This window comes from Xenopus laevis, chromosome 1L, assembly GCF_017654675.1.
Source record: "Xenopus laevis strain J_2021 chromosome 1L, Xenopus_laevis_v10.1, whole genome shotgun sequence".
Taxonomy (NCBI): Eukaryota; Metazoa; Chordata; class Amphibia; order Anura; family Pipidae; genus Xenopus; species Xenopus laevis.
The window spans coordinates 101689859-101702611 of record NC_054371.1 but is presented as its reverse complement, the minus strand read 5'-3'; the positions used below and the strand labels follow the sequence as shown (position 1 = coordinate 101702611).

At 37.5% G+C, this 12753-nt stretch overlaps 1 protein-coding gene across 2 annotated transcripts in view; it reads left to right on the top strand.

Moving 5' to 3' along the window:
* Positions 1–12753, top strand: part of fsd1.L (fibronectin type III and SPRY domain containing 1 L homeolog) — a 17558-nt gene continuing 4805 nt past the window's right edge. Inside the window, exons 1-9 of one of the 2 annotated variants that reach the window (XM_018254064.2) lie at positions 1–158; positions 2931–3026; positions 3103–3234; positions 4120–4221; positions 6874–6968; positions 7702–7823; positions 8447–8659; positions 9133–9231; positions 9557–9716. In XM_018254064.2, the coding sequence (XP_018109553.1) occupies positions 144–158; positions 2931–3026; positions 3103–3234; positions 4120–4221; positions 6874–6968; positions 7702–7823; positions 8447–8659; positions 9133–9231; positions 9557–9716 (1034 nt within the window). In that variant the 5' untranslated portion in view covers positions 1–143. Of the gene's footprint in view, positions 159–2930; positions 3027–3102; positions 3235–4119; positions 4222–6873; positions 6969–7062; positions 7086–7701; positions 7824–8446; positions 8660–9132; positions 9232–9556; positions 9717–12753 lie in introns of both variants that reach the window. The other variant, XM_018254068.2, reaches the window with a different exon arrangement.

Below are 12753 nucleotides of genomic sequence, written 5' to 3'. Positions count from 1 at the left end.
TCCGTCCTGCGCATGCGCCGATAACGCACTGCACCCACATCACTGATTGAATGTGTCGCTTTGTAATAGTCAGCTGTGCGGTAAATTGGCATTTTGGTACCTTCGACATCTAAGCTAAAATATAAAAAAAAAAAAGAAGCGAAATGGGGGAACATAAGGTAAAGTGTCCATGTATTTACAGTAAATGTGGTTCTTTTGGAAAGCGTGCATTTTTACTTTTATAATTGTAAATTTTACATTCGTAGATTATGTATTTCTCTCTATGTATGTACTTATCCATTTCCATCCTCTTATGCATCTATCTAGCTAGCTATGCATGTATCTATTATCATCTGTCTGTCTGTCATCCATCTATTGCTATGAGCAGTCACAGTTGTCGACATGAGAGGGAATGTGTTCTATGGTTGCTCGTTTGTGCTTATTGGGGTCATGGAAATATGAGCAAATGCAGTATCATGCAAAAGTATTCAGAGCCTCCTCAACCCACTCTGATATTTCACTGAATAACAGTCCTACCCCCTATATTTTTATGTCAAAGCACTGAAACTGAAAATTAGATTTTGTTTTGTAAAAATAAATTTAAAAAAATATTATGAGTATTCAAGCCACACATATTTTATTGAGCTTCAACTTTTTTGCAGCAGTACAAAATTGTATTATTTAGGGGTAATTCTGAATCATTTTAGCAAATAGTCTGTGGGTACATCTATTTCAGTGACACTTGTTCACCTCCGTTCTCAAATACTGTAACAGGTTACTTTCAGACCAGTGTTATGCACAGCTTTATGTGTATGGTTGACCTGTACCTGTGTTCTGTATGCTGATTGTGGTATGTATCAGGCAGTGGGGCTGCTTTTCACCAGGAATTGGTGGACATATGATTAAAGGGCACCTATCACAGCCAAAATCAAACACATGTTAGCAATCTGACCGGTACAACCTAAACACATTTAATCAAACTACATATAGTTTTTTGAAAAAAACAGCAGTTTTTAAAAAATCCCTTACTTTGTCAAATGGGTTCTTTCACTGAGGGAGTCCATACTGTGACTATACAATGTAAATGAGTTCAAGAGCATGCTCAGATTGTAGCACTGCCCTGAGTATTCTACCCAGAAAACCTAGCTTTAGTAAACTCCTCCACTAGAAGGTGATGTCATTATGTAAATAAAGGGCACACACTAATGTCCAGACAGGTGAACAGCAGCTACCACAGAGGTTTGGCTGATTTGAAAATAGCCTAGAAGGGTTGCTAGGCAACCAAGGAATTTCAACTGAGCATGTACGAGATTTCAGAGCTGCAGTTGGCTAAGATATAGGTAGGAAGAGGCAATGCAATCCAAGATGTCTGTCTCAACTAGAACTGCAGTGCAGATAAGGGAGATTTTGCAGAAGGTATAGTGAGCTGATGATTTACATTATATAAAAATTCTAATTGTTTTAAAAATCAGATTTCTTGAACTTTAACATAGTGTCTTTATTTAGTAAATTATTGGTGCCCTTTAAAGAGCAACATATATCCTCATCATGTTGGCAAGGATAACATGGTGCCTATTTTAAATTTGAGCTAAAAAGGATTGTTATGTTTAAAAATTATACCTTTATTGAACCTCCATATAGATCATTTTTGTTTGTCCATATAGATCCTTTCTGTTAAAAATGAGCAATAGAAGTTTCATAGAGGTCCTTCCTCATAGCACAGTAGCATTGGTGATGATACCCATAGCAACCAATCAGATCTTTGCTTTTGTTTTCTAATTTGTAGTTGACTGTTGAAATCTAAGTGCTGATTGGTAGCTATGGGCAACATCACTGGTGATGGTTTTCTCCAATGTTTTACACAGCATGATAAATTGGCCCCAAAGGAATAAGGAAAGACATCAGACGTTGGTGAAGTATCCCCTAGGGCTATTATCACTAACTTCCTATCACAGACCATCGCTCTTCTTTTTTAAAGGAATCTATAGAGGCTGAAGTGACTGGGATGTATAACATAATAGCCAGAACACTACTTCCTGCTTTGCAGCTCTCATCGTTTCCACTGAATCAGTGACTTGAGGGGTGGGGGGCACATCTGTCATAACTATTTGCTTCTGAATCTGACCTGCATGCTAAGGATCAAAAGCAAACTCACTGAAGAGTTATGTCCCATGTACCCCCTTAAAATTCACTGACTGAAAACAGTTTTGTTTTCAGAGATTTTTCACCCACCTTTAAATATCTGCTACCGCCGAAGACACATCTCCCCAAAATACGTTCCCACTGGGAACAGAAATCGCTCTTAATTGCTCTTAATTGTTCTCTTTTGGAATGGATTTCAGTGCAGAATTCTGCTGGATCAGCACTATTAACTGATTCATTTTGAAAAAATGTTTTTTTCCCATGACAGTATCCCTTTAAAGTAAATTTTCTTCAAGTACAGAAAGGATATAAGCACAGGAGTCCGTTTTACTTTGAGATACAATATTAACTGTGTTAATAACAAAGGTTAAACATTGCAGTGTTAATGTTACACTATGGGGGGGGGGGCATGTGCAAGGCCTCTGTCAGTCACATAACCTAAAGCAATAAGTGATTGGTGCAGGACTGTATAAGGGGCAGACTAATTGGAATTGACCATTTACAGACAGAACCATGGCAAAATATACATCTGGTTAGTATTTTAAACCTCCTTATTTCACAAATAATAACATTCATAGAGGAAAAAAAGCAGTATTAGGGTACATCGGGGCAAAATTTTTATGTAAAATCTGGGAAAACTTTACTTAAAATCCTGGAAATGCACCCATTGAATTGCATCCATTGAAATGCATTATAAATTGGTGGGACCACAAATAAAAAATGTAAAATGCCGGAAAACTTAAAATCAGGGGACTTAAAATCGAGGTTTCGCTTTAAATACACGGTATTTCTCTTTTTTTCTATGTAAGGATGACCTTCGGAAAATTATTACTACTCTAGCACTGAAGAATGAGGAGATTCAGAACTTTATTTACAGTCTTAAACAGATGATAGAGAATGTGGAGGTATGTGGTTCCATTTTTCTTAGTATGCCTTTTTAATTTTGGCTGATCCCTGACTCTTTCCTGTTGATTTGTCCAGGAGAACTCTACCCGTGTTCATGGAGAACTTGAAGGAGAGTTTCAGTCTCTGTACAGTCTGCTGGATGAGCTGAAGGAGGGTATGTTAATGAAGATCAAACAAGACCGTGCTAGTCGGATATACGAACTACAGGTAATACAGTTTTATATAGCCCTTTTTCAAGTAGCTTTAGTGACTACAGTAACATTTGACCACCCAATGTGGCTTGATACAAACCTTGATACAAAACATCCCGTGCTTTTGAAATATAACTTTAATATTTATAGATGTTTAAAAACAGAGCATTATTCCATACAGAATTTATAGGAGCACTATATCCCATTTTCATGAATACAATGACTTGTACTGAACATACTTTTTACATATTTGATTTAATTACAACATTTGTATTGTAAATGTTGCCAATTACCTAATAAAATATTAAACTTAATATTTATTAAAAGAGAACAAAACCATCCTTCCCACCCTAGGCTATCACAAACTGCCTCTTTCCATTCCCATACCACAAGTTAGTCTCAAAGTGTTTCTCTATGTGTACAGTACCTCCTGCACGGTTGCCCTGCACCACCTCACGCTTCTTTAGGAGAAAGCCCAGTTAAAGCCGATCTGTACCTGACTTCAACTGCACATTCTCTGTAACAAACAGAAGAGGTCCCTGTGATTAAAATTACATCATAGACCTGAAATAATAGATTCATTTGTTTTCTAATCAGTGCAATTTGTTGTCAAATTGGGCATGATTCAGTCTTTTGACCCCTACACTAAATGATAAGATTACTTTGCATGCCTATGTAACCATAACAGAGTTCAAATCTGAAGCTTTTGTTAATAAAAGGTAACATTTTATAAACATATTAGAAAATTTAGAGTTAGCTGAATTTTGCCTTTTGTTTGCACAATAACTGTGTTATTGCTTTCGTGTGATTTTATAAAAATATCAGCCCATATAACTATTACTCACTAGTTATGCTATTTTTTTTTTTTTTTAATTAAGACTTGATTTCCTTTCTATTTTAGAATCAGCTGACTGCCTGCACCAAAGCATTGGAGAGCTCTGAGGAACTTCTGGAAACTGCCAACCACACACTATTATCATCTGAGACAGATGGCTTTACACAGGTACCTCATGGTTTAGTGGGTCGTATTTGCATAACCTGTTATTTTGTTTTTTACCAAGAAATACAGAGGTAGTGCTGCATGAGTTCTTAAACACTACTGTACTGGAAACTTTCTCATGCATATTGCTGCAACTATACAGACTAGTCTGTAGCAAATTGTGTGCTTCTAGTAAGAGTGTAGAATGTAGAATCATGCATCTGGTCAGTTTACTTTGAGTAAAACAAAATGTGGGTATTGTATAGGTTGGTGGGTGCAAGTTGACAGGGTTATAGGTTGAAAAACAAGTTTTTACTTCACATACCCCTTGACTCAGATAACCACTTCCAATGTTATTGGGAAGAAACTGTATGAAGATGACACCTCATAACGGTCAGTAAATAAAGCTATTGTGGGTCAGGTATAGCTGCCCAACTGTATCTGATCACTTTTTTTTTCTTTTTGATGGGAAAGTGTTCTTGGAGCTCCCCTCCTGTCATATATATTGTTTGACTTGCAAGTCCCCTCTCAAACTTAGTCTGGGTCAGACCTAGTTTAAGAACATATTGGTTAAGGTTTATTCAGCCACACCTAGGGACAGATTTACTCACTGTCTGACCTCCCTGCCATACTTAATTCAAACAATGTGTATTCCAACAGACTTGGGTCCAGTGAATTGCCTGTTAATGCTGTTATTAATGACTCACACAAGAAGTGGTGCTATTTGCACACTGATGCAGTAGATATACTAGATAGGAGAACTACACCATAACAATGAATATGGCTAAAAATGCCATATTTTATATACTGAACTTCTTGTACCAGCCTAAAATGTCAGCTTCTCAATAGCAACAATGATCCAGGACTTCAAACTTGTCACAGGGTGTCACCATGTTGGAAAGTGTCTGCGACATGCGACTCACATACTCAGTGGACTCTGAGCAGTTGTTGAGAAGCTAAGTTTAGGGGTCATCACAAATTATCAAGCAGAAAACGAGGTGTTCCTGTAACATAAGCTGATGCTACAAGGCTGGTTATTAAATTCTGATGCTAGTTGCACTGGTTTCTGTGCTGCCATGTAGTAATTATCTCTATTAATTACTAATCAGCCTCATATTGTGACATTTATATTCTCTGTGTACTGTATATTGTGACTCAGTCCCTTAGTTCAGTAAGTGACAGCAGCACAGAGCATGTGCAGTGAATCAGCAGAAAAGAAGATGGAGAGCTACTGGGGCATTTTTGGAGACACAGATCTTCCCTAAAGGGCTGTGGCTGCCTTGGGCTGGCACAGAAGCCCAAAACATAATGTACAACATTTCTAGCTACTTCTTCAGCTTTAGTTCTTAGTAACTGCACGTGATTCACCAGGTAATATTCAAATTTTCAACAGTGGTGAAACATCACAATAATGCTGGAATTCTGTGAAAATAAGTCTGCTGCTTTGGTAAATGAGGCCTTATATATTTTCCTTAAAAAAACAGCTACCAGGGAGATTTTAAGTAAAGCAGTACAGGTGGCAAACCAGTACAGGAAGCACAGTGGGGAAGTGGTCAAGAGCATGGCAGATACCCACTTAACAAATTAAATATGAAATTAAATATTTTTTAACAAACTTTTACATTGATGGATGGAGATTTGTTTTAGTTTGACAGAGGTTGAGTTATTATTATATACATTATACAGGCTTTACAATTAAAATAACAGGAACAGGCTTAACTTAAAGCTCACTGCCTTTATCCATTGTATTTTTCATACATTGTTTTTTTTAATTACTGCCAGTGGGGAAAAATCATTGCTTACCACTACTGTAGTTCCCAAGTTTGCTTGTAGACATCTATAGTTGAACCCTGCTTTACAGTTGTATTTTTTGTCAAAGATCCACCTTTTACTAATAGCAAGGTTGCAAAAACATCTGTATATGAGCCATAGTTCCAAAAATATCTAGGCCAGCAAAAAAAAAAAAAATTGTTTGCCACTAAAAGCACCTTAACTGACCATCATACTTGGCTTTCTGGTCTATCTTGGAGATCAAAAGAGCATTCTCCTAAAGTCTATCCCTAACTGAAATGCTGGTTGAGCCTCTGTTATAGCTCTGGCCTCTTTGGCAGACAGCTGCATAGTTTGTGTACTACTACCCTCTTCCTGGCATAAGTACAAAAGCCCACCAAATGACAGGTGCATTTTCTTTAAATCACAGATGCAATAGCTTATTAAATTTGAAGAACACTTAGGGGCAGATTTATCAAGGGTCAAATTGAAAATTCAAATTAGTAATTAGAATTTTCGAGTTTTTTTATGGTCAAAACTGTCAAATTAGACTAGGGAGTTATGCAAATATGACATTTTTGGAGTTTGAATTAGATTTTTGAGATTTATCTGTCCCTTTAAGGACTCAAATTCGACTATTTGCCACCTAAAACCTGCCGAATTGCTGTTTAAGTCAATGGGAGAAGTCCAGGGATAAATTTTGAGTCGTTTGCAGCCTTCCTGACATTTAGGGTTTTTTCGGAGAAAAAACTTGAATCGAGTTTTTAAAATTCAAATCGAATTCCGAGTTTAAAAAATTCTATTTTTTAATAAATTTCGATTGGTCAAATTTATGGGAGTTTAGGAAAATTTTTAAAAACTCACATGAATCTGAAATTCGACCTTTGATAAATGTGCCTCTTATAGTTTCGTACAGTGAAGTCCAGAATGGGAGACCAAATTGAAAGAAAGGAGTATTACAGACAGAGAGCAGGAAAGTACATGAGCTGCCTGGGTGTAAAGTGAGTTTTGAAATAGGTTGTTTGATTGACTGAATGTGATGATTTTTTCATCTATAATGTCCTTCTCTTTCTCTGTCCCTCTCTCGCTTCCAAGGCTGCCAAGCAGATAAAGGATAGGTACAGTAACGTAAACAATCCAGCACTAACATAGAGTAGGGAAAACCAGGAGAATTTGTTATGTTCAGTAACAAATCATTTTTATTTTTACTTCTCATTTTTCTGTGCTGATTTATTCTTCTTCCTTTTCCTCAGTTTCTTTACCTCTATTTAGTTCTCTTTCATTATCTCATTCTCTAGTTGAATACTTTTATTATTCTTTTTCTTTTCAATCTCTTGTTCACATTGGTTCTACTTCAATTGCAGTGTTTTTACACATTCATATCGCTCTTGCTGTTTTTTATTTTCACATCTGAGCTCACATTCTTTTTGACTCACCACACTACATATACTATTTCTAATTTCTAATCCATGTGACCATCTGGCTTTTATCCATCCATATATTTCCTACATAATTGTATTACATATATTTCCTACATAATTGTATTACATTCTTTACCCTACATCTTTTGTATCCTTTAATTTCTTTATTTTGCTTTGTTTTTCCTTATGCATGCTTTCTATCTTCTTTGTCATATAATCTTCCTCTTTCTAGACTGTCAACTCTGAGATAAATTATTAAACCTTCCTCAATTACATGAAATATATTTACAATGTTCCCTTCTCTAATCTTTAGTGTTACAATGGCACCTGCATTCCGATTGTCTCTTAAAGCCAAAGTGACAGACAACATGAGTCACCTAATGGTAGATTTCACCCAGGAGAGACGCCTGTTGCAGAACCTGCACTTTCTGCCTGGTAATAGACACTTAAACTCTGCCTTTTATTATTATTATTATTATTATTATTATTATTATTTTTTAAGTTATATTTCATGTAGTGCTTACAGATCACATAGAGCTGCAGAGACATTGCTAAACATTCACATCAGATCCTGCCCAGTGCAGCTTATAGTGTAAGGTTTCTACACTGAACAAACACTATATTCTATTTTATCAGGAGCCAGTTAATCTGCCTTTATATGTTTTATTATAACTACCTGTGAAAACCCAAACACATAGCGATAATCTACAAACTACTTTTACATAGTTCAATGGTCAGAATTAAACTCAGGGCCCAAATACCACAAAACAGCTGTGCTAACTACTTTGTCACCAGTGCCCACTAATTGCTTTATCGCATTGCTAGTAAACTAATAAAAACTTATGGGAGGATATAATAAAAGTCAACACAAGAAAATATTTTGTGCTGGAGGCAGCCTCTGGGTGTCCAGTTGTTCTGCCAAGACAAAATAAACTTACTCAGACTCAGCTTCTTAATTCATTGTTATTTAAGCAGTCCTCTTTAAAATGTAATATTTGCATTCTCTTTTTGTTATAATTATTTTCTTTATGCTTATATTACTTTTTTGTTCTGCTTAGTCCCTAGTACACCAGAAATAATAGTCCCAGACTGCTTTGTGGCAAATAATAGTGTATCCATTGTATGGAGTATGCCAGACGGCGAGGACAGTGGAATCCAGCACTATGTACTTGAGCATCGGAAAACTAACTTTCCTGGGCCTCCTCGTGCTAAGGAAGAACAGCCATGGATGGTAGTTGAGGGAATACAGGGCACTGACTACACACTGAACAGTAAGAGAAACAGATGTACTTGGAAAAAAAAATGTAAAAAAAGATAGTGGATTGGATGTTGGTTGAAAAGAAAAGTGGCTATAAATTAATGGAAAGCAGAATGAGGTCTTACTATAAAGGTGTAATTGAGTTAAAATTCTCAATTGTATTGAATACAAGGGAATAAAAGGTTATAGACCTAAAATGTAATCAGCTTTAAGGTAATTTATAACTGGATTCTTGAAACAGACAAACATAAACTAATATAATTGGAATCTCACTTCTGCAGATATTAAGTTAATGTAATGTTTGTTAGTCTCTTGGATTTAATTAGGACATTTAAATCCTTAGTTAGATATACATCTTATTATAATTATATTTAATGCTACCTGCCAGTTTTTTGTGGATGTGATGGAAATAGGGGACAATAATTTATTTTTATTGTAGAATTTTGTTTGTCTTATTTTCTGAACCTTTGTTCCCCTTTCTCCCAGGTCAGCGATTTGACATGAAGTACATGAACTTCCGTGTCAAAGCCTGTAATAAAGCTGTTAGTGGAGATTTCTCAGAGCCTGTCACACTGGAGACGCCAGGTATTTATTACTACATGATATATTGGGTGGTGTGGATTTATGGTTACTAGCGGCCGTTCTGAAATGCTATATGCCGAAGCTATCACATCTTTTTTAAGGGAAGATTAACTTTTAAATGATTTGGTTGCAATGTTTTATATATATATATATATATATATATATATATATATATATATATATATAGCAATTGAAAAGCAATTGAGAAAAAAAGTCTTTATTTCTGGTGAACATTCTGAAGACAACTGAACTGAAAAAAGTGTAGAAATTGAACAACCCCTTTAAATCTCTAATTTGCCTTTATTATGACATTCTTGTTTTCTGCTAGCTTTTTGCTTCCGGCTTGATGCTGGGAGCTCTCACCAGAACTTGCGAGTGGAAGAGAGTAATGTAGAATGGGATGCTACAGGTGGCAAAGTGCAGGATATGAAAATCAGAGAGAAGGATGGAAGGGGGAGAGGGGCTTCACCCTGCAATTCTCCTGCAAGGTACAAATTTATATTTTTCTTTACAGATAGCTAGAATCTCAGCTGCCATAAAGTAGGGCAGGACTGCTACTTACAATGGGGAGCAGATAGGATCTGATTACAGTCTCATCACTACATTACATTACCCAATACATAAAAAAATATTTATGACTATTTCACAGAGGAAGATGTTGGGTTCTTATTTCTACAACAATTCTTCTGAAAGCCAATGTATAGGTGCTTGTCAGGGAATTTTCTGTGGCAGTCTGCTTTTTAGGAAATAGCCATATAGGTGAATTCTAGCATTCTGTCTTTGCTTCCTGATCTACAAAAAGGCATAAATGCCAAAGCAGCAAAATCTCCCTTTGTCCATGTCACCATAACCTGCTTTAAAACCAATACCTATAAAATACATTTGCAGCAAAGTTGGTGAAATAAAATGTTACTGTGCATTAACATTTGCTTATTAACAGATGGATTCCTGCAGTTGTTGTTTACTACTTTTCCCTTACAAAATTAACAAAATATGTACTTTGGCATAGGGTGCCCAAATCTTTGCATTCAACTGTATGTAATGTACCGGTAGGTACTCACACTGAAATAATGCCTTAATAGAATTTTTAATAAAAAGCATAGCTAGATGTTGAAATCCAGATTGCATAAGGTCCAGCAAAATTTATTTTCCCCAAGAATAAAATTTGCCTCAATATTGAGAACCTAACAAGAGACAACAACAGCATTTGTGAATATACCATTCTCATTGGTGAATATTCAAATTTTGCAATACTTTGAATATTCTCCAGTTTATCAAGAGCTCAAGATAGAGTAGTCATTTTTGCATATTACTATCTTTGTCACCTTCCCCACACTAGTATGCCACACATATACTTTGTTTATGGCATATATTCTGGGGAGAATTTACTCCACTACATTTGTATAATATGCTGATAAGATTTTTACAAAGAATATACACAGAGAAAATTTCATTTAACAACATTCTTATGATTTTTAGTCAATATGAGATGTTTTGTGAAAATACACCTGACAAATTGAGGTGAAAAATTACTTATGACTGTTTTAATTTGCTTTCTTACTTACTTTCCTAGTCACCCATGGCAGCTATTCACCAATGGGTTAAATCCTCTCACCAGGCCAATGGACAGGATCCTCCCCAAGCAATTTAAAAGCGCCCGCCCCCTTATACTCACTGTCTTTTTTTCCTGTCCATGGGCTGATGGTGCAGGTGGATGATTCCCAGCAGTAAGGGGGCTCTCTGCTCTCTCTCTCGGTTCCCCCTTACAGAAGCTGAAGTCCCAATAGCTCCCCCTGAGTTGGGATTAGCAAGGGAGGGACCAGGCGATTGCGTGGAGGCATCCTGGGTCCAGCCGTACCTCCCGTAGTATGCGGGTTAGGGAGGCGAAGGAGGTGTTGCGCAGTGTGGCGCCGAAACCGGAAGTGACGTCACAAATGCCGCGATAACTTCCTATACTAGGCTGGATGCGGAGCGCTGGATGGGCGGAAGTACCTCAGGCGCCATTTTGGATTCTGGCAGCATGGCGAACCGGAAGTGGGGGTTTTCGTGCCTGAGATGCGCCAAATAGTATTTTACTGCGTTTCAGGTAGGCAGGGACGCCCTTCTTATAAAAGTTTTTTCGCTACTTGTGACGCTGGGTCCTGCAGGAGCCTGTTTATTCTGCTGATACAGGTATGTGCAGTAGGATTATGCTGCCAGGAGATATTTGTTTGTCTAGGAGGTAGACTAAAAGTTATGTTCTTATGCAGCACCTCTATGGAGTCGGGAATGCCGGGCAAACCACCTCACCCCAAAGGGAAAAGGTGAGACATGTCCTAATGCCTGTGTGCTAAGAGAGAGAGAGAGAATTGTGCAGGAGGTTAATATTTGTTTTTTCTATATAATTACACAGCCTTCCTGCCACTGAAAAGAAAGACAAAAGCCAGAAAAGGCTACGTCAGTTCAAGCTCAAGGAGAACCAGGAGTGTCAGCTTCTCTTGAAAATCAAGCTTTTGCTGAATCTTTGGCTGCGGTCATTAAGCAAGCGGTGGTGCAAGGTTTTCAGGAAGTAGCCACTTCTAAAAAGAGAACAAGACATGGTTACTCCAGACAAATAGATTCCCTTTCTGAGGTTTCGGAGGGAGAACTTTCGGAAGATTCAGAATTAGATTCTCCTTTAGGTTCGGAAGAAGGGGAGATTGACATGGAGGAGGACTCCAATTTTGATCTGGCAGTGATCGATCCTCTGATAAAAGCAGTTAGGCAGACACTGACCTTCCCCATGGAACCTGCCAAATTATCTTCAGCTGATAAGTTGTTCCCTTCTCTGAAGAAGAGGTTGGTATGCTTTCCAGTTCACGCCTCAATTAAAGATATTATTATGGCAGAATGGAAAAAAACAGAAAAAAGACCTCAGACTGCAGGAAAATTTCTTAAGAAATATCCATTTGCAGAAGAGGATTCGAAATTTTGGGATTCATCCCCTAAGGTGGATGCAGCAGTTGTGAGACTGGCAAGAAAGACCACCTTACCGGAGGATGATGCGGCAGCTTTCAGAGAACCGATGGAGAAAAAGATTGAATTTAATCTTAAAAAATCTTTTGGAGCAGCAGGGGCAGCCTGTAGACCGGCAGTGGCACTCACTTCAGTGTCGCGAGCCTTAAAAGTGTGGCTGGCTTAGGTAGAAAAAGCAGATTTTCTAAGTCGAAGTCTCGTGGATCCAGGAGAGTGGAGTCTTCACGAGGATATCTTTCAAGATCTGGTAGATACTTGGGGAGTACCGGAAATAGATGCTATGGCTACCATTCACAACAGGAAGTGCAGAAGGTTTTTTTCCAGATTCCCATGCGCAGAAGCAGAAGCCATAGATGGTCTAAGGCAGGACTGGTCAAAAGAGTTAATCTTTGTGTTCCCTCCAATTCCCCTGATCTAGAAGGTTCTAAAGAAGATAGAGCAGGAAAAGGCCAATGCTATAGTAATAGCACCATACTGGCCAAGAAGACCTTGGTTTCCTCTTCTACACAGACTGTCCTTAGGACAGCCCAA